Source organism: Podarcis muralis, chromosome 12 (assembly GCF_964188315.1).
Source record: "Podarcis muralis chromosome 12, rPodMur119.hap1.1, whole genome shotgun sequence".
Classification (NCBI taxonomy): Eukaryota; Metazoa; Chordata; class Lepidosauria; order Squamata; family Lacertidae; genus Podarcis; species Podarcis muralis.
In genome coordinates, this window is record NC_135666.1 from 27799719 (window position 1) to 27826644 (window position 26926).

At 39.5% G+C, this 26926-nt stretch overlaps 1 protein-coding gene across 6 annotated transcripts in view; it reads left to right on the plus strand.

Moving 5' to 3' along the window:
• The window catches only part of ANKIB1 (ankyrin repeat and IBR domain containing 1), a 55141-nt gene that overhangs the window by 13237 nt on the left and 14978 nt on the right, over positions 1 to 26926 (plus strand). For 4 of the 6 annotated variants that reach the window (XM_028750758.2, XM_028750757.2, XM_028750762.2 and 1 more), the window contains exons 2-12: positions 1478 to 1742; positions 3444 to 3744; positions 7586 to 7768; positions 13638 to 13755; positions 14049 to 14257; positions 18312 to 18400; positions 19500 to 19644; positions 20607 to 20773; positions 22825 to 22931; positions 24098 to 24228; positions 26195 to 26329. In XM_028750758.2, coding sequence (XP_028606591.2) covers positions 1555 to 1742; positions 3444 to 3744; positions 7586 to 7768; positions 13638 to 13755; positions 14049 to 14257; positions 18312 to 18400; positions 19500 to 19644; positions 20607 to 20773; positions 22825 to 22931; positions 24098 to 24228; positions 26195 to 26329 — 1773 coding nt within the window. In that variant the 5' untranslated portion in view covers positions 1478 to 1554. The remainder of the gene's footprint in view (positions 1 to 1477; positions 1743 to 3443; positions 3745 to 7585; positions 7769 to 13637; positions 13756 to 14048; positions 14258 to 18311; positions 18401 to 19499; positions 19645 to 20606; positions 20774 to 22824; positions 22932 to 24097; positions 24229 to 26194; positions 26330 to 26926) is intronic. The other 2 variants (XM_028750759.2, XM_028750761.2) reach the window with 1 other exon arrangement.

The following is a 26926-nucleotide window of genomic DNA, read 5'->3' on the forward strand; positions in this document are numbered from 1 at the left end:
ACCCGTGCCTGCCTTTTGCTTCCCTTTGCAAAGTTTATTATGAGTGATAGGTTAACTACCCCTATTTTCCATAATCTAATCGGCATGTTATGATAATCTTCTTCCTGGTTTGCATCTTCCATTCCATAGACATATCTTCTCCTTCCTGTGTCTTTATTTACTTCTGCATGAAATCTGCTTTAAGACTAGTTCTTTGAACCAAATATATTTAGATTGCTTCTACAACATTATATATTGAAAATTCCAGATTTTTTTTATTGTATTAATGATTTGGGCTTGTAATAATAATTAAACACTTTTAGCACAATTCATAGGTAAGTCACACAGCTGAATCTAAATAATTTATACATTAAAGTAGAATCAACAAATGTTTGGGTAATGCATTCAGGTATCAGTTCTAGTTTGCAGTCTCAGCATGTCAGCACTGTAGAGTATTGAATTGGCATGTTCATCTCCACAGCTGGTTGTTCGCCCAGCCGAGCTAGCAACTACTATAGGTTTTCGCTAGCAGACGCTTGTCTTATAAACATCACCATGTCTCTACAGATTGTCACTGGTGGCTATGCTGGGAATATTAGCTTCCATTACTCATGCCTGCATGCCTTTACCAGGCCAACAGTCTATGGCTTGTATCCAATGCTTGTCCTACCCAGAGTAAACCCACTGAAATTAATGAACCTAGGGCCAGCAGTGTAGCATTCACTGATTGGCTATCTGGTGCTGTTGTGTTGTCACACTGGCCCTGATATCTCTGACTGACTTGAACACAAAGACAGTAAGAAGAACCCTGTTCTAAAATGGGGTGGGATGTGTTGAAGCGCTTCTTTGAACAGGAGCAAAATGGCACAAAACTATTACTTTTGACGAATATTTCAGGTCCATGAAAGCGCCTGTTTAATGCTGAGAATAGTTGTTCATGAAAATTCCCAGTAAAGACTTGAGCTGAGTGCATCAGCATGGTAAATTTATCTGCTGTTCCACACAAGTATGATATAAAAGTTACTGGGAAATATTCCCCAGTGATTGGATTAAGGAAAATTTGTAGATCAGATGCACATGATTTACCTTAATGTATAATGGAGTTTAAATAATTTTCCTATCCCCAGGCTTTCTTCAAATCCCAATTCTTTCCTAGAGTTTTTTATTTACTAACAAAAATTTTGTTTGAGATTTGTCTTGTACCACTGCAGGATGAGGTTGACGGAAATGTTATTATTATGCAGTTTCCACTGATTTGGGTCCAAAGTGTATATCTGGAAATGTTTTACCAAGTTTATGTAGTAAAGATGTTAATGGTTTTACAGAGCACAAGTTAAAACTATGTAGAACTAGATAGTTGAAGGAATCTTAGTGTTTTCAAATAAGGACAGTATAAATGCTTCTTAGATTGTAATTTGCCTAAAGGGTTGATTAATTTTAGGCAAATTCCTAGTATAGCTTCTTCAACCCAATTTGCAATGCTATTTGCTTGTTTCAGAATTTAAAAGATGTTGTTGACCTCCACACCAAGTGTTTGAAGGGGGGCAGAAGAAGCACCACCCCACTAAGAACAACATGGGAAATACAACTACTAAATTCCGCAAAGCACTTATAAATGGAGATGAAAATTTGGCCTGCCAAATATATGAGAGCAACCCTCAACTAAAAGAATCTCTGGACCCTAATATTTCCTATGGAGAACCCTACCAGCATAACACTCCATTACATTATGCTGCCAGGCATGGGATGAACCGAATATTGGGGTGAGTATTGTTGCTTTGTTCATAGTGTTTCTAGATGTGCTAAGTGACATATCATGTGCTTTGATATCATCATAATCTAATGTAGTACTACCTTTTGATGTACAAGTTCAATATTTTGCCATGGAAAACCTCTTTACACTGGCTCCAGTTCCAATATGCACATATGCTCCAGAATAGTTCTAAGATGAGGGCATGCATGTTTGATTTCTTATCCTCATAGCCCTAAAAGGTTGCTGAAGACCTTGGTGGTATTTACTTTCAGCTCAGGAGTTGCTCTATGTAGGCCAGTGTTCAAATGAACATAACTCTGCTTCTTTCTTTTCTATGGAAAAGTCGGAGTTAGTACAAGAACACTGTATTGTGCAAGTGTTTGTAAAATAAAGACTGCAGTGATATGGTGCTCGCTCTACTTGCAATTTTGAGAAAGGGATGAAGCTTTCATCTTTAAGTGGTGGAAGGCAGCGCTTCAAGAGCTGCAATGTTTCTGCTGTGCCAAATATTTGGAAAAGAGAGGAAAGGTAGTTTTTTTAAGCATCAATCCTCTGTTTCTGGAATTGCAGTTGATCTTCCCTGTGGCAGATGCTTCTGGAACAAACAAGATCTAATTAAACCAGACTGATTATTAAATAATATAAATTCTTCAGTGTATGCCTTATAGTGTATGGCCCTTTGGTTTAACATTTTTTATTACACATCAATTCTATTTGTGGCTACCAGGAAGCTACAGGCTATTAATATTATCAGGAGTATCTTAAGAAAACAGCTTCCTGTATTTATAAACACTGGTACAGAGCAGTTTAAAACAAAGATACACATCATCCTGATTCAGTGAGTCATAAAGCAATATTAGATTATGCAGTATATTATCAAATAGTCATTACAGGGCTGCATTTTTAAATGACAATATGAGAAGATCTAATATAATAACGCCAACAACATTGAGTAGGATTTCTGACAGGCTTCATCAAATAGGATGTATAGAAACAAGGAAAGTCTTCCGGCTACAGAATAGCCCATTCATTTAAAAGTTTGCAGATGAGAAGATGCCTCTCTTTTGCATTTGTATTGTATTAAAACTATGATAAATGTATTAGAAGTACTGTTTTGGCCTGAATATAAACCACACTTTTTTTCCAAATTCTGACCGTGAAAAATTAAAGTACAGCTTAAATTTGCGACCTAACAAAAATGGGCTTTTACAATATCGCTTCCGAAATAGACATACAGTAAAACAGAATAGGTGTGAGTGCCTATGGAATTTTAAGGGAGTGGCTTATATTCGAGTATTGTCTTTTTTTCCTTTTCCCCCCTTGAATTTTAAAGGTGCAGCTTATATTCAGGTCAATACAGTTTTTATAAATGTATTAGAAGTATGATAAATACTTTTAGTGGGGCAGGGGAGCTGAAAAAGAATTCACATCTGGCAACCAATGTACATGGGCAGATGAGTCTAAAAAGCCCAGGACACAAATTTCCATGGCCCTCTAGCAGCTATGGTGGTTCACTTACCAGAAGTGATTATTAGTGTTAACTCTGGAAGTGTATATTCGATTCTGACCAAACTAAGCCTCCTAGGAGATTTCCAGTTTATATATGATTTTCCTCAATCTTTACTGTATCTTTACTGTACCTTTATTTCCCATGTCATTATAAAAATCTGCTTCTTATTTACTGCTTTATTTCTTTACTTTCTCTGTATAGAACTTTTCTTTTTGTAAGAGATGGCAACCCAAATAAACGAAATGTGCACAATGAGACCTCTATGCACTTGCTTTGCATGGGGCCTCAGATTATGATATCGGACGGAGCTCTTCAGCCTCGATTGACACGGCCCTTTGAAGATGATTTCAGAAGAGCAGATTGTCTGCAGATGATCCTGAAATGGAAAGGAGCAAAACTTGACCAAGGAGAATATGAAAGAGCAGCCATTGACGCCGTTGATAATAAAAGAAATACACCTTTACACTATGCTGCTGCCTCAGGAATGAAGACCTGTGTAGAGGTAAAATTCATATAAATAGTAATCAAAGTAATGATGGAGCATACACTTGTTTCAAAAAACTGAAGCTCTACTTTAAGGGCATTTAATATTGTATCTAAAAATATATAAATGGCAAAAAGAAGTGACATCATCTTATTCAGTGCGTACTGAATAAATTTATTATATTTATATCCTTACTTTCTTTCATGGTGAAACATAAGACAGTGTACATTGTATTCCCTGATGGTGTTTCATTCATGCACTGACCAGATCCTGTGCATGTGCCAATACCAGTTATTATGCTAAAAAAACAACCCACCTCCTATTTATTTATTTTTATCACTTGCTTTGGGGAGTATTGCTTTTGAATGTTGTGTTTAAGTGCAAACTGTTAAATTCCCAATGAGACAAACAAATTCCCAATGAGATATTTGAAATTTATTGTATATTCCAGTTAATTGACTGTTCTTAATACAGTGTTGCATGCCAAAAAAAAAGCTTAGTCTTCCATATCAGCAGTTCGCAAATATTTTATTAAAGGGAATAACATTTTTTTCATATTTGACCTTGTCCTGTTGCTCACCTGAAAGTTATCTCCACGAGCCCCTTAAACTTCAAACATAAGTAGGACTCACTGCTTGAAAATGTAATAGTCCATTTGTGTATTGAAAGAAGTTTCACCATGGTATATTCACCAGAGCTATTTGCAGTGCAGCTGCTTAAATAATTGCTCAAGTTACATTCCTTCCAGGTGCTACCACCCACTTGATCTGTTTTTTAGGCTTGCCTTAATTTGTCAGTGGAATCTTGCAGAGTGACCAGTCAAGTTCTATACACTTGCGTAGGTACTTTGACATAAACAGCTGCTGCTGTTGATGCAAACTCTTCCTTACTTTCTTGCCAGTGTTTATTTGCAGGAAAGCCAGACACAGTGTTGTACCAGTCAGTGATAGATCAGAAAGACCTTTGAATTGTCACAAAAGGACTTGTAGGGGCTGTTCCCTTGCAATGCTTGGAAAGGAGCAATTGCTGTCAGAAGCTGTTGTACTGGAAATTGTAGTGTATGCTCAGTTTGAGGGACCATCTGCCTGATCTTTTGCCAGAATTACCATCATGGAAACAGGCTGTTAAATTAGTTTAATATGGGCTTTGAAATACTAGTTCATATCAACTTAATACCAATTTACAACTTTCACCAAATAAGCTTCTATAACTTATAAAACCACTTAAAACTGTTTTAAGTATATATGTATAAACATTTAAAAATAAAATGACACTTTGTACTAATCCCAATTTAAAAAGAAGTTTGCTCTTTCATAAATTCACCATAAATTCATATGGTTGAGGAGCAGCAGATGAGAGCAAGATGTTCTACGCAAATGCCTCATCACATGGTGGGGAATTGTATGAGCCAGGGTTATCAATGGACTTGTAACAGAATGGAAAACGAAAGATGTGTAAGATAATAAAGGGGAGAAATTGGAAACCAGGGGTGGGGGGAAGTCTAGAAGGGATGAATAAGTAAGTAATTTGGATGCTAAATTGATAAATTATTGAAAATTGAAAATAAAATATGGGGGGGGGGGAGAGAAAAAAAGAATTGCATGAGCCAAGCCTCCATGCAATCAGAATCAGAATTCATTCATCTGGAGCGGCTGGTCTAGTTTGCCTATACTGTAATGCTGAACTAGGATACAGCTGAGATCCAGCACCAAGGGCCTTCTGGTAGTTCCCACACTGCGAGAAGTAAAGTTACAGGGAACCAGGCAGAGTGCCTTATCGGTAGTGGTACCCACCCTGTGGAATGCCCTCCCATCAGATGTCAAAGAGATGAGTTATTATATATATTTTAGGAGACATCTGAAGGCAGCCCTGTATAGGGCTTTTTAAGGTTTAATGTTTTACTATGTTTTTATATATATGTACATGAACCTCTGTCTCCAATAGGTCCCCTCTCCTCCCATATGGCTAGGAGAAATAACAAATAACAACCCATAATTCAGTTTCACTTTCCGAAACTTGACTTGTGGTTTAAAATATTATAGCAATTGCAGACAAGCCAGCTTCAAACCATGGGTTGTGAAGGTGACTTGCTTAACATCCTCTAATTTATTTTAAAGCAAAATTTCTCGTTTGTACGTAATGACATGACAAAAATCTGGGAATGCAGATATGAATCCTGATTTTGTCCTTCTCCTAACTATGTGGGAAGACAAGAGAGTACTCAGGCACAAGGCATCATTCAGGCTCATGCACCTAATACAAAATATGGTTTAGCATTATGTGTGAACCAGCCCACTAATTCACATTTAGACGTTTTCTGTGTTTTGGGTGGAAAGGAATTGTAATACTTATCCACTACACAAAACTCTGCACTTGACTTGAGGAATGTAAGAAACTGGGGCATGGTGAACATAACTACCAGACTATCTGAGAAAAGTCTATGAATATTGACAGCATGTTACAGTGTTCTAATCCTTGAATAGCTCTTGGCTGTTTCTCCACTAATTGTAATGTGCCTGTTTTTATTGGAGAGGAAGGGGAAGTATAAATACATGTTTTCGAAATCATGAAGGTTTGATTGTCAAGTGAAAAATGAGACATTTCTGAAATCTTCTAGAATTAGCATATTGATAAACAGTTCTTTGTATGCATTATTTCTTTCTATTACAGTCAAATTAGCCCTTTCAAAGCAGACCTGCATTTTACTAATGTTTGGCCAACATTCTCAAGCTGGGTTGATTTCTTTATATCAGTTCTGTTGCTTTATATCTAGAAAAAGAATATTCTCAGTGATTCCCTCCCCAAAGTGAACAACTTGAAAAGAGAGCAGGAAAGGGACTAATGTTCGTGTGTGTGATAGGAACATAATTTGGGGAGATTGCCATTTTTGCCTAAGACAGGAAAATACACACAGATGCCCCATATCTGAAAATTACAGAAAAAATAAATAATGTGCATGAAATCTTGTAGGCTCAGTGATCTAATTCTAAACTCTGATGCCATGTGCAGAGTTGCCGTTCAAAAGGGTTTTTGTGTGTGGCGCTGTGGGTAAAAGCCTCAGTGCCTAGGACTTGCTGAACGAAAGGTCGGCGGTTCGAATCCCCGCGGCGGGGTGCGCTCCCGTTGTTCGGTCCCAGCGCCTGCCAACCTAGCAGTTCGAAAGCACTCCCAGGTGCAAGTAGATAAATAGGTACCGCTTACTAGCGGGAAGGTAAACGGCGTTTCCGTGTGCGGCTCTGGCTCGCCAGAGCAGCGATGTCACGCTGGCCACGTGACCCGGAAGTGTCTCCGGACAGCGCTGGCCCCCGGCCTCTTGAGTGAGATGGGCGCACAACCCTAGAGTCTGGCAAGACTGGCCCGTACAGGCAGGGGTACCTTTACCTTTATCAGCAATCAGTTGTTGCTTCAATATGCTTGTCTTTTGTGAATGAGTATGGTGGAACATTAACCTAGTATTTATATTGTGGAATTTTTAGTATTACTTGTTGATCTTTTCAAATATTTCTAAGCTTTAAGTGTTCGCTAAAGGATAACAATCTCACTATGTACCCTCCTTTATTCTGAGGGGTGTCTATATTTCTGCTGAAAAGGAACTTAGCCAAAGTTATACTCTGAGTAGACCCATTGAAATTAATGGACATAACAAACCTAGTTTCAGTTATTTCAGTGGATCTACTCTGAGTTGTACTTTGTTGGATGTAACCTATAATCTTCCCTGGGTTCACATGTCTGGTTTAGTTCTCTTTGTTCAGCATTCTTCCATTCTGCATAAATCGTTGGCGACAAATTTCGAGTGAAAAAGAATTTCCAAGGATTTGTATTAAAATTAGCTCTTAAAATGGTTTGCATTAACTTGCAGCTTCTGGTAAAACATGGTGGAGACTTGTTTGCTGAAAATGAAAATAAAGATACTCCATGTGACTGTGCAGAGAAGCAGCACCATAAAGAATTGGCACTCAATCTAGAATCCCAGATGGTGTTCTCACGAGATCCTGAAGCTGAAAGCATTGAAGCAGAATATGCTGCTTTGGACAAAAGAGAGGTAAAATAAAATTTGTAATTGGTTACTCTGACGTGAGATGTGCATACTTGGGAAAAGGACTATCTAAAGCTCTTGAGTTGTTACTTTTTACCAGCTCCTTTTTTATTCATCCATTTGGGCTAGTATTGTCTGTTCTAATTAGCAATAGCTTATTTGTACAGCAGAGCTCTTTTACAGCACCTGGCACATCATATTTTCCTCCATCCTGCTTCCTTCATCATGACAAAAAGGAATGACTGAACATGAGATCCTGCAGTATTCGAAGTTTGAAGGTTATTTGATTTTTCACAGTTGGAGGAGGTCTTGCATCCAAATAACTGCACGATCTCCTGTTCAGCTGTTTACCTTATCACATAATGATTGGAAAAGAGCACAGAAATCCAAAACTCAGTTCCATTCTTTCCCAAGAAAAAATCCAGGGAGGATAGCTTTTAAAAACAGACCCTATGCTTTTTTATATACGAGTATCAAATTTAAGATGTAACTAAACCCAATAAAAGCACTGTAAAATCCTATTTATTTCAGTAACAAAGTTATGCATCTCTCTGTGTCTCATTCAAATTGCATAGCTAACTTGGGCAATTTTTTTTTAGTTTATAAAAGACTAATACATACCCTTGTTAATGTTGGAATACTGCCAGGGAGACATTGTCCATCATGACTCCACGTCGTCTCCGGACGTCCATCGATCTCCCGTAGACACGCAGTATCAGCAATTAGCGACACGAGCTCCAGAAATAGCTTGCCACATTCCAGAGCTGATGCACGCTCTATCATCAGATAATGCACAGCGAAAGATGCACGCAGGAGAGTATTATTTACAAGTTTATTCAGCGTTGGTCAGAACAAAGAAAAACATGACTGCCTGCTTCAGTGTTCAGGCACAGAGAGAGAAACGAAAGCAAAGACAAAACATAAACTTCCTGTGAACAGGAAATACGCAGACTCTGTGACTCACAAAGCCTGCTCCCTTTTAAGGTGGAACGGAAATATCCTAACATCCTCCCCCTTTCCGTGTAACCTGTAGTACCTGTGGTTCAACTCAATTGCAACCTTTGTATGTAAACCTTAAGTTGTTCTCTGTTAACAACCTTAGACAACAGATCAGCAGGAATTTCATTTCCTGCCATGTAGGACACCTGAATGAGTCCTTTCTGAATACACTCTCTTGCACGATGTAGCTTAATCTGCAAGTACTTGGTTCTTTGCTTGCACTCTCCGGGTTCAGCAAAGCCAAACAGGATATATTGTCTTGATACACTTGTATAGGACATTTCACAGAAACTCTGATGTCCTTAAACAGTTGCATCAACCATTCACAATCCATGAGTGAAAATGACAGAGCATTGAGTTCTGCTTCACAGGAACTTAGGCTTACTGTTGTCTGCTTTTTGCACAACCAGTCAAACAGACAGTGGTTGTACATGTAGCATACTCCAGAAGTGCTTATACCATCCGTGGTGTCACTTCCAAAACTTGCATCTGCAAAGATTTCAAGACCTCCAGTCTTCTGACTGGTGAACCTCAGCCTGTAGTGCAAAGTCCCTTTCAAATAGCGGGCTATGCGCTTCAGAGCTTTCCAATCCTGAACAGTAGGATTGTTAGCATGTCTGCTAAGCAGGTTAGTGCTTACAGCTATGTCAGGTCTTGAGCATCTAGCAATGAAATTCAACTTGCCTAGAATGCATCTATACAGCGTTGTGTCAGAAAACGCTTCAGCAGTACTATCTACCTGGTAACCTGTCACCATCGGTGTGTGTGCTGGGTTTGCATCAACCAAATTCAACCTGGTTAATACATCAGCAATTTTCTGTGTTTGGTGTACCAGAAAATTACCTTCTTGGTCCTTCTCCACCTGCAGAGAAAGATAGTTGGATACCTCACCAAGATCCTTCATGTCAAAGTGCTCCTTCAGCTGAGCTAGGGTGCTTTGGTACAAAGCCTGATTCTTCCAAAACATCAGAAGATCATCAACAAAACATAAACAATACAGTTTGTTTTGCCCCTCCTCCTTGACAAACACACACGGATCAGCCTTGCCCTGGTGAAAACCTAGAGAAAGCAATGTCTCAGTGAGTTTTGTATTCCGACACCTGGCACTCTGCTTGAGACCATATAAGGATTTCCGCAGCTTACAGACCATTCCCTTCTGTATCTGCATTCCATCAGGTGGAAGCATATACAGCTCCTCCCCCAAAATTCCGTACAAAAAAGCTGTATTAATGTCGTGATGGGAAACGTGCAGTTTCTCCTCTGCAGCAATCTTGAGCATCAGTCGAATGCTCTCATACTTGACGGTGGGTGAGTAGGTCTCGTGGTAATCCTGTCCTGGTACCTGTGAAAAACCTCTGGCAACCAATCTGGCTTTGTGTCTGACAACCTTGCCATTCTGGTCTGTCTTGGCCTTGAAGACCCATTTGCTGCCAACCAGTCTCATCCCTGGGACTACCGGTACCAGTTCCCAAGTTTGGTTCCTATTCAAGGAATCAACTTCAGCCTTCATGGCATTAAGCCAAGGCTCAGCATCTTTAGAGGTTAACTCCTAAACCTCTTTGAAGCTTGAAGGTTCCCACACCTTCTCTGAGCTACTAAGAACAGCAGTTGCCGTCTTAGCAAACTCATCAGCAAATCTCTTTGGAGGTCTGCCTTTGGTCGCCCTTTCAGATCTGCGTACTAGACGCAAGTCTTCTTGACTCATCTCCTCCTTCTTAGGAGAAAAATGACCAATGGTGAACAGTGGTTCTTCCAGTTCATTGTCAGACGCATCAGATGGTCTGACTGACGCCTTTGCGCTCTTGTAGTCTGCTGTGTCACCACTGTCGCTGACATCAGCAGCAGCGCCGCCCACTGAGCTGGAATCCAAACTCTGATCATCATCATCATCATCCTCAGCTTCCTCAGCATCATCTGCTTTTTTCACATCACCTTCATCTTCCTCTAGGTAACTCTGGAAAATTCCCACATTTCCCCCCACTTAGGATTGTACTCAACACTCTTTGTGAACTTAATGGACTTAGAATCAGTCATCCATACTCTGTATGCACCTTTTTCGTACCCCATGAACAAACCATGTGCCCCACACTTCCCAAGCTTGTTGCTCTGTGGGGTGTGTACCCACATATCAGAACCAAAGATTCTCATGTGCTTGACGTGAGGTTTCTTACCAAACATCTTCTCATAGGGAGTACAACCAATAGGTGATGACAATCTGCGATTATAAGTGCAAACAAAAGTTGACAGAGCCCCCAATACTTCTCAGGGAGATTGGCATCATGCAGCAAAGTCTGATTTACTCGCTCCGCAAGCCCATTCATCCATGGCAATCTAGGCGTTGACAAGTCATGCTGGATTCCCTTCTCAGTCAGGAAAGCTTCAAACTGCTGAGAAGTGAATTCCCCGCCTCGATCAGTAAAGAGACAGCCGATACGTTTACTGTGAACATTCTCCAACCAAGCACAGAATGCCTTGAACCTAGGAAACGCTTGCGATTTCTGCTCGAGCATAAACACATGAATGTACCTGGAAAAAGAATCAATTAGAACCATGAAGTACCTTGTTCCACCCAAAGAGGGCGCATGTGGACCAACCAGGTCTGCGTGGACTAGCTGGTAGGGTTTGGAAGCCTGCCTGCTAGACTCCTTGCCTTTTGGAGCAACCTTCACCTTGTTCTCTGCACAAGATACACATTTCATGTGAAACTTACAGGGTTTGATGTTCAAACCCTGAACCAACTCAGGCATCTTAGCCAGTGCCTGCCAAGACATGTGACAAAATCTTCTGTGTGCTTCATGAATGCATCCTGCATGAAGAACTTTGTTAGTTTGTGCAACACAACAAGAATCAACATTAGACACAGCAATAGCACCATTGTCATCATAAGTTATACAGAACAAACCATCTATAAACTTTGCATGCAAAATGTCCTCTTTGCCTTTCCTGATGACACAGACGCACCTCTTGAAGGAAATCTCAAAGTCACGCCCAGTGAGTTGTGGGTCACTGAGCAAATTGTCTGCAGCACCTGGAACATAAAGTATACCTTTGATGGTAGTGTGCAGACTTGCCAGTTTCACAGTCCCTTCTCCTGCAATTCGCAACGTCTTTCCATCTGCCAGGTGGATCTCACCATCTTGAGGCTTGGAGATAAAAAGATGCTTATCTTTTGCCAGATGGCGGGTGCATCCAGAATCTACAATAAATCTGGCCTTGGCCTTTGGAGCAGCTTTTGCAGCAAGCAAAACCTTGTTTTCCACTAGCGTGGGCTTTTGCTGCTTGCCCCCCTGCTCCTGGCCATCAAACTTGCCTTTAGCCTTTGGTGAAGCTGTGCCAGCAAACAAAGCCTTGTTTTCCACTGGCGTGGGCTCTTCACCCCCCTTCTGCTTCGGGCCATCTGCAGGCATCTGTCTCTGTTTACTTCTGGCCTTCCGGTATCTGTGAGGATGACCTTGGCTCCCATGAGAAACAGAGCTCTGAGCTGCCGACTCCTTGGCTCCCCCTGGAGGCTGGAATGCTGCCTGGGATGACATCACAGTCAGCTCCCCCTGCAGCTTGCAACTGGTGCCCTCAGCATCCCTGCATTCACTCACATTCTGGGAAACAGCCAGGACCTCCGACGCAGTCAAACTCTGGGCTGGGATGATTGGCAGATGGGCTACTTTCAAAGCATTCCACATCTGACGTGCTGTAGTGTTGCCAGCTAGCGTAGTAATTTCCTCCAGAGAGACGGACAAGACTATTACGTCTATGGCCCTTAAATTTTGGGCCTTCCATCTATCTGTCAGAGGAACTGGAGGGGCTTCACACACAGTATGCCACACTCCAAACTGTCGTAGTAAACTCTCACACCACACAGCCCAGGTCTCATAATTGTGCCCATTTAGCTTTGGGCACTGAGCAGCTTCAGAAGCTTGGAAAAACTCCATTCCAGTTCTTTACTTGAGCCGTGAATCATATTCACTTCAAAGACTCCTTATCTTGGCAGCTCATAAATCTTGAGTTCTGCTTGGCTCGACTCCCAGGCCAATTAGCCGGCCGGAGTTCAAAGAGACTTCGCCGCGGCAACGAAAAGCCTCACTTTCACTTTTCCCCCACATACCTTCACAGTCTCTTTCGCAGTCTTACTCTCCTGTAAGTGCCGTGAATCTGGGCCCATAACCTGTTGTTGGGATACTGCCAGGGAGACATAGTCCATCATGACTCCATGTTGTCTCCGGACGTCCATCGATCTCCCGTAGACACGCAGTATCAGCAATTAGCGACACGAGCTCCAGAAATAGCTTGCCACATTCCAGAGCTGATGCACGCTCTATCATCAGATAATGCACAGCGAAAGATGCACGCAGGAGAGTATTATTTACAAGTTTATTCAGCGTTGGTCAGAACAAAGAAAAACATGACTGCCTGCTTCAGTGTTCAGGCACAGAGAGAGAAATGAAAGCAAGGACAAAACATAAACTTCCTGTGAGCAGGAAATACGCAGACTCTGTGACTCACAAAGCCTGCTCCCTTTTAAGGTGGAACGGAAATATCCTAACAGTTAAGTGGGAACCTGTTTAGCATTAAATGTAGTCTATGCATGTGCTAATGTGACAGAACCTTCCCTCCGCCATTCTGATCCCATCCTGTGAAGCAATTCTTGGTTGACTGTTGAGACAATGTGTAAGGAAAGTGTTATTTAATATATACATGGGCTGATGTGATTTAGGGTTTTGTCAAAATAAGCACTTCAGATTGCCCCGAGAGAAGCCAATACACACTCTAGAATATTACGAGAACAACCAGGGGCCCACCACTGTCAATAGGAAATTAAAGACTTCTAAATTAAAGACTTATTTCTACTGCTACTTTGCTTTTCTGTTTCCTTTCACAGCCGTATGAAGGACTAAGACCTCAGGACCTGCGAAGGCTCAAAGATATGCTGATAGTAGAATCTGCTGACATGCTTCAGGCTCCATTGTTTACTGCAGAAGCTCTGCTGCGAGCCCATGGTAATCAGGAAACTATATAACATTCAGACAATTTTAATATCAAATCTTGACCAAATGTATTAACATTTCCTATATGTAAATATGTGCTTTCATAATAAAAAGAATAGTGTACTATAAATGAAAACGGATAGACTGTCAGGAACCTTGGCCAGGAATGATGGGATCAACAGCCTCTGGATGGCCACAGGTTGGCTACCTGCAGTGATTTTAATCATAAATATAATCATAAGCAGACACATCATCACCAAATCATTTCCATGTTCCTTTTTAACACTTTCTGGTTTTATTTTAAGACTGGGACAGGGAGAAGTTACTTGAAGCTTGGATGTCTAATCCTGAGAACTGCTGCCAACGTTCAGGTGTTCAGATGCCAACTCCACCTCCTAGTGGGTATAATGCCTGGGACACACTTCCTTCACCAAGAACTCCTCGGACAACTCGCTCTTCTATCACCTCCCCAGATGAAATCAGCCTCTCGCCAGGGGACATTGAGACAACTATGGTATGAAGAGTGATCTATACTGGTGTGGGAGTGTGTGTGTGTGTGTGTGTGTGTGTGCGCATCCCCAAAAATGTTTAATTCTTGTGATAACTTACTGCTTCTGGAACAAGAATATATTTTGTGTGAATAATTGTTATAAAGGAATTGGTTGGAAGTTTAAAAGTTGCACTCCTGCAACATTTCTGGACTGCAAAAAATCTATTACTGATTTTTCAGCTATATGATTTTTCCAGCATATAAAAGAATCAGATGTTGATTTGCCTTAATATGTTTTGTTAAATTTGGTATTTTGCCACTCTTGTCTACAAGAGAAAAACGTTTTTCCTACTGATTTGTGTTTTCAGGTAGTTTGAAGGGTATTGTGCTCACACTGTGAAGCAAGATGACTCCTTAGTGGTGGTAAAAGGTTCCATTCCACTTTGTCCAGAACTAGGTTGCTATCAACATTCTCCACGAACGGTTTGCCTTTTTTGCATTAAGTCCCAACTTCTCCTTTGGTGGCAGCATTAGTTTCCTGATGACCATTACAGCAGCTTGGCAAGCCAAGGAGTCATTCCCTTTTCAAGTGATTTTATGGCCCTCTCTTCTTAATGCTAGAGGCAAAGTCTTCTCCTTCCCATAAGTGTGGACTTCCATTAGATAACAATAATAATACTGGGCAACAAATCAACTGACCAATACTTGAGTAAACATATGCACAAAGGTATCCTATGAAGGCCTATGTTTGCTATGTATAGTGTATCACTCAACATACTCAGTTTAAAACAATTTTAAAATGTACTCAGTTATTGCCATCAGTAAGAGTATGGCTATGATCCAAAGAGCTATTAAGCACTCCTAAGAGCTTACATATGTCTTTCTTAAACATATTTTCTTTCAACTGCAATCTCCTTGCCATATCAGAAACTTTAAAAAAATGCATTAGTTTCAAATATGGTTTGCAACATTGCATGACGGGTGCTGTTTGAGAAATAGAAGCTCCTCAAACCTCTATTAGACATGCAGAAACAGTATTGTTGTGCCTTGGATCCCAGCCTGTACTGTGAAGAGAGGGAAAGAGAGAGGTGCCAGAAAGGAAATCTTCATTTAGCAATTTTAAAACGACATTGGATTAACTGTCTCTTTGTGCTCTCCACATCTGTGTGAATGACAGTGTAAAGGGTTTTGTTCCATCTCTGGTGGAACCACTGTAAGATGGTTGAGAGATGACAGTTTGTGTAAGAAATTGAAGTTGTTAAGTTGTTGTGCATTCTGTAGCTCAGATTGCATGAAATTATATAAAGTGTATGTTGGAAAATTGAAATTGCTGCAGTGTGTTGTGTGGAAATTTCTAGATTTTTCACTTCTGTTATATTTTGTTTCTTAAGCATACTTAAACTCTCTCTGCCCTGCTTCGTGTCATTTTCCCCAACTTAGGAAACAACATTCTCTTTGTCTGCATTTTAAAGGTCAACCCACTAATACCCAGATAGATTATACGGAACCTCACTATGTAGGTTTGTTTGCACCAGTCTATAAGATCAACACAGCTTTAATATACGAAAGGTCTTTTATAATTATTGGAAAAGCTCTTTTGAAAAACAGTCTCTCTTTTTTAAAGATTCTACAGCAGTAACTGCAGCGGGAACAGATTTGTGCGCAATGATCAAGATACTTCTTTTTTTAAAAAAAGAAAAGAGTAGACTAGGTTGTTTCAATATTTACTTTGTTGTCATAGTTAGATTGTCATTTATCTGATTTTATCCTAATTATTTAAATGAGGCACCACAAGGATTTTATTGTACGTGTGTGTGTTATAGCATATATGTTGTGTATCACTATTATTAATGTACAGTGAAGGTTTTGTACCACCCCTACTGAAATGGGAGGAAAAGTTAGGAGAAGTTGTTGGCAAATGTTATCCTTTGTGTTGAACTGAGGACCAAATTAAATGCGATGTTATATTTGTCCTTGTATTTTATGTACAGGTTTTTAAAAATGCAAATAGCAGCAGCTGGTGAGAGGTGATAATTCCTGGGAACAAAGCAGGCATGCAGGGATAATTTAACCCTTTCTCCCCTGATGTGGACCTGAGGGGGGGAAATTCCTCTGAAACTGGTGTAGGCTTTGGAGGAAATTACCCATTGATGTCAATGAAGGAACTGACATTCCCGCCCAATAGGGATTTTCCTCAGTACAGCAGGAAAGGCTTAAATTATTGCTCCACACCTACTATGTTTCCAGTAATTATCAGCTTCTCCAGCTGATGCTATTTATATACATTTTTACAGGGGCACAAAAGGGCAGCCTATAAACGTTCCTATAAATAAAAGATGTGTTTAATATTGCTCGCGTGAGCTGACTTGTAAAAGAATCATATAGAGTTGCTATTTCTCACCTTCACAAATCAGACATCATTATCTGCATATTTAATAGAGATTCCCGCCCCCCAACCTGTGATTGACTCGTGTGCGGCTGCTTATATGTGTGGCGCCAGGAAATAAATAGATTAAACCAAGAAATGGTGGGAAAGAGCTGGAGAGCCCTTGTGGCTCAAGAGGAGACCCTCCACAGAGCCCAAAAATGACTTCAGTGAGGGTGGAGGAAGCTCCAAAGAAACCAGAGGCACAGTGGAACTTTGTTTAGGCTGCTCAGCCTCCCTTCCCAGCAGCTGATGCCAGCATCCTCCAGCTTCCAGCCAGCCCCAGAGCTTCAACTCTAGTTGAAGAAAGAGAGCTGGAGAACAGGAAAAAGGGGCATTTAGAGGTGCTCCCCACTTAACACGATGGTGGTGACACAGATGGTGTCTGATTTGTGGAGGTGAAAAATAGCAACTCTATATATGAATCAGCTCACGAGAGCAATGCTAAACACATCTTTGCATTTATTTTATTAATAGAAACGTTTATATGCTGTCCTTTCATGCCACTGTATGTGTATCTCATCAGCTGGGGGTAAATTAGCAGTAACATAACACAAATTGTTTGGGGAACATTCCCCTTCCACATGCTAAATTCTAGTGTATTTGGGGGTAATAAAATCCATTTGGGTTGTTTCAGAAGAATGGCAAATAAGTTTGCTTCTCTGAATCAGTTTGTTTGAGAAAATGAATCAGTTTGATTGAGAAAATGATGGGACCATTCTGTGGCAAGGACCGAGACCAACATGCTAGTGGTGGCAGGGCCAAAAGCAGAAGTGGGTGGAGCAGGAAATGTTAATTTACATTCTAGCAAGGCAATAACGCACTATGAGGGTGGGAAACAATGTTTGTAGGAGATGTGGCATGTGGAGAAGAGTTATCTATTGGGAGAGTGTGTGACTTGGTGAGAAACTTGAGAGCCAATAGAGAGTCCTGGAGGACTGTGTTGGGCCCCTGGGCATGAGGTTCTCCATTCCTGCTCTGTGGTGCAGTAGATTGTGATATTGCCATAGCAGAGAAACCCAGCCACTAGCTGAACAGTATAAGAAAACAAGGTGTCGGGTGACTTTTTTGCAGTATGGAATACTTCTATTGCTTATAGTAACAAAAGCAATTTTGTGATATTGCCCCCTACACTCCTTTCTCAAATCTGGGGGGCAGGGACAACACTTATATCACAGGATCAAATTTTGTTTGTCCCTCTTTATTACATGGGCTCTGAAGACAAAAAAAAAAACCAAAAAAACTCCAGATGTAAAATTCAGTTGGTAGCCCTGAGATTCTTTTTTCATTCCAGGCACTTTCTGTGCACTGCAGGTGTAATTTTACTCCCAGACATCTAGGTTTGGATTAATATGCCTTAATTACATTATTTCCAAGTAGTGCTTTATTTCTGAACAAATATGAGGTGTAAGTGACTAACCAATGGATATTTTTGTTACGTTGACAATTGTCCAACTTGGCATGTTGGCATCACAACGGGCCCACTCAAGTGATCAATTAACTTAAAAAAAACACAAAACACTTTTCTAAAACATACTGTTTAAGTTTTATTTATTTTTTTTAAAAAAAGGCTGTACAGGCTACAGGTTAATCATCCCTATTATATAGTATTTGAAATATTTTTTTAAAATAATTTTATTCTTTTATCTACAGTGTGAAATTTGCATGTGTAACATTTCTGTATTTGAAGACCCAGTAGATATGCCTTGTGGACATGAGTTCTGTAGAGCATGCTGGGAAGCGTAAGTATATATTTAGGCATTTTTATATAAAAATTGTCTCTACTGGGGGGGGGATTATCCTACTTAGTAAACTAGTAGTAATATGTCTTTATTTATTTTTAATGTTGGTTTGTTCATGTCCCTAGGATTCTATTCCAAAGACAATTTAATTTCCATTTTAGATGCTGGCTGTCGTTAAAAATTAGAGTTGCCCTAGAATGGAAACATTTAAAAAAATTAAGCAAAGATTGTGTGTCTTCTGTCTTTGCTCTAGTATGAGCCTGAAGTGGATTTGAAGCTTATGAAATATTAAAGCTACTGGGCACAAAGCGGGGAATGTGGAAGTCACAGTATTTACTATGATGATGTCTGTTCCAACCCAACAATTCTATGATTTTGCGATGTGCCTCAGAACCACTTTCTGGGACATTTTGCAGCCCTTGCAGGACCAGTTCTGTTTCTGTAATCCAAAGGATCCTAAGGAGTTGACTGTCCCTTATAAAGTCTGACTTAGCTGAGAAAAGAAGCCTAAGGAGAAAATCTGGACATAAAGTGATCTGGCCATGAGATGCTGTTATCTTGTATTATTAAAGTTAAACATAATGCAGTTCCATCATGCATGTGGGGAGAGTTTCTTTGGACAGAAACCCTATCCACCTTAGCATGGGGAGAGTATCTAAGTCACAGCTACTAAGTCAGTTTCTATTCTAGTTTTTCCTTGAGACAAAAATTGCAGACACACAGTTCATTCTGTCAGCTTTCCGTGACCAAAATATTCCACTTCTTAATGTGATATGGTACTTTTTGATTCATGCTATGCACCCCACACAAATCAGTAAAGGGCTGCTAAAAGTAAACTGTTTCAATATATTTTAGATCATTCCTTTTGATACTCCACTGTGTGCCCACATGCTCAGAGGCTTCCCTGTTATGTTCAGTATTGTAGAATGCTCTGTGAGTTGCTGACTCAGAGCCTTCCCGAATACCTTGCAGAGCTTGTAAGGTAGTCATAATCTCTCTTTACTTACCTGCGAGGTTTAGGCATTAATAGATTGATTTTTGCTCCCTAATTTTGGTGGAGTTAATATTTCCTGCTCAAACCTGATGAACATTTTAACAGATTTTTGAATATGAAGATTCAAGAGGGTGAAGCCCACAATATTTTTTGCCCAGCGTATGATTGCTTCCAGCTTGTTCCAGTGGAGATCATCGAAAGTGTGGTTTCCAAGGAGATGGATAAACGCTACCTACAATTTGACATTAAGGTAAACTGCCAGCGGCATGTGTCTAAAGTATCCATCTGAGATGATTATTCTGACGTCATTAAAAATACTCTTAGAAAGAAATGCATCTAGTATTATAGACAACTATTTCAAGAAATATTATGATTTGTTTTTTGTTTTGCTAAATACAAATTATAACAAATGTTTTCCTGATAGCTGTTGCCCAAAGTGATGGTAGCTTAATGGGAGAAAGGTCACACTTTCACTTAGCCGCTATCTTTATTCAAGCCAAAAAGATCCTGACCCAGTAAAAAGAAAGAAAGAAAAAAGTATGAACTATTGCAAACCTTTTTCGTGAGTCAACATACCTCTTAAATGTACCAGTTGTTGCTCCTCAAATGATTAAACAGTTTGTAATTTTTTCAACCCACCACATCTGACACTTCAGTCACATTGCATCTAAGTACTACAAGTAGTTTTCCCATTAGTATTCAGCCCCAATTGAGATATAGTAATATTGCTCTCCGTAGCTAAATTTATTCCCCAATTCTACATGTTACAATCTTACTAGGAAGAGTTAGGCCCTCACAGTGCACCAGTGCCTGTAACTTAATGCTCCACTAATTTCCTATTTGGAGGTGGGGGGTGGAGAGAAAAGTAGGTGGGAACAGGAATCTTTTCCTCCCCCCCCCCGCCCCAAGACCTCGCTCTCCGCCTTTCAGACATTCCTTATTAATTTGTAGATTGTGCCAGATCGAGCTTTGTAAGCTTTTGCATAAAAAAATACATGAATGTTCCAAATAGAGTTCTTTGGCTGAGCTTTACATGTTGCTATAGCAAATAACTAAAATTGTATAATGGATAAAATTATTATCTTTTATAGCTATTTTAAGGCCTACACCTGTTCTAAACTGCAGAGTTTTGCACCATCAAATTGAGCTTTGTATCAGTTAGAAGGTCCTGATCGAAAATGGCAACTAATTTCTATTTCCTTTTGTTTTCAGGCCTTTGTTGAAAATAATCCTTCTATTAAATGGTGTCCTACACCAGCTTGTGAGAGAGCGGTCAGGCTAACAAGGCAAGGGTCAAATACAACAGGTTCAGAAGCACTTAGTTTCCCACTGCTAAGAGCTCCCGCTGTGGACTGTGGGAAAGGGCATCTCTTCTGCTGGTTAGTAATGCTTTCTTGTACATGATTTAAACATGATTGCTGATCTTTTAAAAAAATTGAAACAGTGCCGTACAGTCCATGTACGAGCATTAAAATAATTACCGTTTGTGGGAAATTCATCTTTGGTTTCATATAGATCTTTGTGCTCACATTGTGAAATCCTATTCTGAATTTTTCATTTCTCTCTTCATATTCAGACTCTTAAACCGATAAGCATTTTATCTGCTCAAAAGCACTTTTTGGTCTTTTAAAATTCAAGATTACATTGATTGGGGGTATAAATCTTTTGCAAAAAGAGTATAGTTCAGTTAAATAATAATGGAATATAAGCAAATTGATCCTCTCAGGGTGAGCTAAGTATACATAGTCCTGCTTTTTCGGGGCGGGGTGTGGATAATTTTTTTCTCTGCGTATATGAGATATATATTTATATATAGACTTCTATTCTAACATAAATTCAGAGGTGAAGGAGCACCCAAAGCTGCTTTTTTTATTTCTAATGTGACAGAATGTTATATTTTCCTTTCTACATTTTTTTTTCTTTTCGCTCTGGCGTTTGTGGCGTTTCACTTAACAAAAAGCATTTTAGAAGATTCTTCATCATTAGATCTAGAGAAAATTCCTTGCATCCTGTACTATATCAGGCTCCTCCATAAACCTATAATTCTGAAATGATGCTATTTTTAGTTGTTCTGTTTTTTGTATGTTGGATGTGTGGCAGATGTCTGAAGCTATTTTGTTGTATTTCCCGTAAAAAAAGAGCGAGTCGTGACCAATCTGGAAATCATATTGACACATCTACACCCAGGCACCATCTGGAAACGATGCATCTTCTGCTCCAGAAATTTGATTGCTTCTTTGAAAACTAGAAACAATAATGAAATAAGCTCATGGGGTTGTCCTCTGTAGAAATCTCAGTTCCTGATTTTAGTCCCTATTCAATTAAAGGACAGGTGGAGTAGAGATGATATATTCAGTGACTGTCCCTATTTTTGACAAATGCATGTTCTCAGTCAGAAAATAGTGCTTAATTAAGTGACATTTACCCTAGTTACAGAAGACACTTCCTTTTTAAGCTGTTAAAGGTTGTGACAGATATTCTGTTATCTTTATAAAGCACTTCAACAATTTATAACGTTATTGCAATATTAATGCCAGAGCCCTTTCAAAAACCCTCCATCTCTTGTCCAGCTTGAAATTTGCTGTTAGGCAGTACACATGGTGACAGCCTCCCATCTGATATAGTGTGGCCTAGTGTCAAAGCGAGATTGAGTCAAAATGCCTATTTCTGACCATTGCAATGCCTCTCCTCCCAGCACTTGCAGCCCTAAAATGTCTGAGTCACTAGCCTACTTTTATAAGTACATCTTCCTGTGCCAGCTGGAGTCTGGAAGGAGACTGACTGCTGTCTTCCTTCAGCTCTGCATGGATCTCTAAAGCGTCTAAGAAATTAAAAATGACAAAATGCTGCATGAGAGATCCTCACATTCTGCCACTATGAAGTGTTTGAGGAAAAGATAAACATACATAGTAATGTTGTTCTACACATACACATGACTCAGAAAGCCTTGAGCAGGATTTGAGAATCTTGATTCATAGTGGTTTGGTCTGTATTCATAAAAGAATGCAATTCTGTGTGAGAGAGAAAGAGACAGAAGAGAGTACTGTTAATATAAATCAATACTCAACTCAAGACTTAGTGGATTGCTAAATCGAATCATAACTCCAATCAACAGTTTAAATTACATAAGGGAGACTTCAAAGTGCACTTTGCAATTATGCACCTAAATTCCGCTGCAAGTTATTGAGGTTTATATATTTTATGTCATTTATGCCTTGGGGTATTGTTTATGATTTGTTCTTCTGTATTGCTATCAGCTTTGGAATATCTAGTCATGTTAGCAAAACATATTATCTGATTTTTTTTCTTCCCAAATTAAGAACTAGTATTCTTGAATCCACAGTAAATAATAATTAATAACAATAATAATAATAATAATAAAGAGTGAGTTTAATCTTCAGCTTATTAAAGCCTTGGATCAATTTTTCAGGGAGTGTTTAGGTGAAGCCCATGAACCCTGTGACTGTGAAACATGGAAGAACTGGCTGCAGAAGATAACAGAAATGAAACCGGAAGAGCGTAAGAATGGCCATTATGGTATTTTTGTTAATTTGTAGAAATTCTGTGTTATTATTTATTACAGTATATTAAATTATGATTTGCACAATGGGCAGCTTGGCCTCCTAAGGGGAGTGTGGGCAAGAGTAAGGGTTATAGCTTAGTGGTAGCACAGCTGCTTTGTGTGCAGAAGGTCTGAGGTTCAATCCCTGTTATCCCCAGGTAGGACTGGGGGAAAACCCAGCCTGTATCTCTGGAGAGCCATTGCTCGTTTGCATGGGAAATGGTGAGCTAGATAGACGTCTCCTAAGTCAGATGATGTAAGTGATGCAGAGAAACTAGTATCTCAAACCTGCCTTAAAATGAAATGGCATTAATAATGCACAGGTAAACAGCAAATAATTTGAACTGAATTATGACAGGTTGGACAGAGTTCCCTGTTGTGTATAATTGTACATTTCCATCTTTGGGGAAGCTGAGCTTCAAAACTGAGAGCATTGAGTTTAAGTTTTTGAGAATGTAGACTTAAAATCCATAGTCACACGAAACAACATTCTTTACTCTGACCTCTGACACTTGACGTATTCCTGTGATTGTAATTTATTATAAACTGTTTCTAATGTTGTATTTTAAATTGTTGTGATCTGCCCTGGGACCTTAGGGTAAAGGGCAGGTGTTTAATAATAATGATGAAATAAACATGATGTAGACTTTGTTGATTAGGGTACAAGTAATTTCTAAGAAATTGAGGGAATTTAAAAATAAAATGTAAGGGGAATGCAACATTTCAATTACTCCTTATTAATCTGCAAAATATACTGTTCCTTGCTGGGAGTTGCAGTGTTTAGTACGCTTTAATTTTGTGGGATGTTTTATGGAAATAACAGCTTGTTTATAATTAGTGGGCAAACTTATAAAGAGATATTGCAAAAGCTTGCAGTGAAAATGTGTGTGCATCTAACCTTTGGACTGTGCATTATTTTTAGCATTTGTTGTGGATATTTGTAGTACCAGTCCCATAACACTGGTTTATGAAGAAATTTGAAAATCTTTTTCACCCTATAATAAGTGCTCAGGATGAGTTACAGTGTATTTAAAAATAGCCTAATTACATACTTGGAAAATTTAGAAAATGCAATGATGAACTTGCTATTAACACACTATTACATGTACAAAACCTTAACGTTATTTTTTCTTTTTCACAGTTGTGGGCGTTAGTGAGGCTTATGAAGATGCTGCCAACTGCTTATGGTTACTCACAAATTCTAAACCATGTGCCAATTGCAAATCCCCAATTCAGAAGAACGAAGGCTGCAATCATATGCAGTGTGCAAAAGTAAGCAAAGAGTCAAAATAATGCTACAGTTTATATAAATATAAGTAGAAATGTTTACTTCATGCAATGTCTTAAAAAGTCCACAATATCCACTCTGGTGATCAGTATTTTGTTTGTTTTTCTCATGAAATTTTATTGAAGCTTTTTCATAAAACAACACAATAAAAACAAACTAATCTGATAAAGAGAAAAAGAAAATGCAAAGTCTTCTCTCAAAGGTAAATCTTAAACCTTGTCTCACACAGAAAGGGGTGGACCTTCCAGCTCTCACCTTGGGAGCTTCCCTTTCTTCTCCCAGCCTCCCTGCTGATCGGTATTTTGCTTTATCAAAAGAACTGCCTTTGTGTTGATTGCTTGATGGTGTGAGAAAGTAGTTTTTCTTGCAGTCTTCACTTTTTTTAACAGGTAACATCCATAGCACCCTCAGTTCTTTTTGACAAGAAGCATTATCTGATGTATTAATTTATCTATTTCGGGTTGTATCCCATGTTAGTCATACTCAGAGTAGACCCACTGAAATTCATGTACCCAAGTTAATTTAAGTAGGTCTACTCTCAGTTAAACCACAGAGCCTAGGACTTGCCAATCAGAAGGTCGGTGGTTCAAATCCCCACGACGGGGTGAGCTCCCGTTGCTCAGTCCCTGCTCCTGCCAACCTAGCAGTTCAAAAGCACGTCAAAGTGCAAGTAGATAAATAGGTACCGCTCCGGCGGGAAGGTAAATGGTGTTTCCGTGTGCTGCTCTGGTTCGCCAGAAGCGGCTTAGTCATGTTGGCCACATGACCCAGAAGCTATATGCCGGCTCCTCGGCCAATAAAGCGAGATGAGCGCCACAACCCCAGAGTCGGTCACGACTGGACCTAATGGTCAGGGGTCCCTTTACCCTTTACCTTTACTCTCAGTAAAACTTAGTTGGCTACGAACCTTCATTATTAAATTCCTATCATGCACTTTCCTCTCCAAACAGAGATGTTTCAAGCAGCTAACAAAAACAGATCTAAAAATTATATAATCATTTAAAATTCAGCAATATAACAAAATAGCATACAGCATTAAAACAGCATATAAACCAGAGCTGCCATAATTTAAAAAAAAATGCATTGCAGTCTAATCAGCAGTAAATTCAGAAAACCTGTTGAAAAAGATATGTCTTCGGATGTTGAAGGCAATGGAAGGCACAAGAGATTCTCATCATCTTAAAGAACTGGCTGATTCATTTGAGAGGAGGTAGTCCTTCAAGTATACTGGACTCAGGTATATAGGCCTTTAAAAGTGCAGGCATACCTCAGAGATACCACAGGTTCGAATATCACAATAAAGCAAGTCACATAATTTATTTGGTTTCCCAGTACACATAAAAGTTATGTTTACACTATACTGTAGTCTTTTAAGCCAGGCCCACTAGCTGCAGGGGCAGTAGGGGAAAAATCCACCTACAGCCCTTTGAAGCAGACAGGCTGCCTGCAGCTACACTGCATCCTCATAATGAACAATATCTGCAAAGCATAGTAAAGTGAAATGAAACAAAACGAGGTATTCCTGTAATGATTAGCACCTAAAATTGCACTTGGAAACCAACAAGCATCCACTGCCTCTGATACTGTTGCATACGTAGTTGCACAATCCCAATATTTGGCACTGGTCAAGATTTTGGCAACAGCAGTCTGCACTAACAGAACTGTATGCAGGCCACTTAACCATAGAACTATGGGGGTTGCATTGAGATAATCCTCTGAATCATGTTCCACTTAGGGTCAAGCTAGACATGGAGTTTTAATTGTGTGAATGCAGTTAACACACACATTTTTTGTTATGTAAATAGCAGACATGGAGAAACCAATTCCAATAGACCCTTTGAATAACTGTGATGAAAACACAAATTGCTGTTGTTTTTAACATTCTAGGTCTCCTTTCAAATCTTTTAACAGAATTGGTTTAAGAAATTAGCTCTCTTTTTCCTTTTCAAGTGTAAATATGACTTCTGTTGGATTTGCCTTGAAGAATGGAAGAAGCATAGTTCTTCCACTGGAGGTTATTACAGATGTACTCGCTATGAAGTCATTCAACATGTAGAGGAACAGTCTAAGGAAATGACAGCAGAGGTAAGAAGCTAACAAATACTGAGGAGGTACAGAAGGGTGATTATCTTTGCCTTTCTTCTTAAGCTTTTTAATTTGTGCAATTCATTTGATTTTTAAACTTCAGGTATTTCACTGCTAACCAGAGTAGGGTCCAAAAATATGTTCACCTTGGCCGTCACACCTCCCTCTTCTAGCATTCATTTCTCATCTCCAACTTCACACTGTGCTTCAGAAAGACTTGGAGGCACAGCATAAAGTTGGACATAATCTCCACTTCTCCCCTGAGCCTGAAATTTGCACAAGAGGCAGAGGGTGTCATTTACTCTGTGCTTTGGAGACAATGCAATCCTGTGCATGCTTATTTAGAAAATGGTAAATCGCATTGTGTTCACTGGAGCTTGCTGCCAGAAACATATACAGGTGGTACCTTCGTTCTCAAACTTAATCCATTCCGGAAGTCTGTTCCAAAACTAAGGTGCGCTTTTTCATAGAAAGTAATGCAAAATGGATTAATCCGTTCCAAACTTTTAAAAACAACCCCTAAAACTGCAATTTAACACGAGACCATTGATCCATAAAATAAAAGCAATAAACAATGTACTGCAGTCACACAATCAA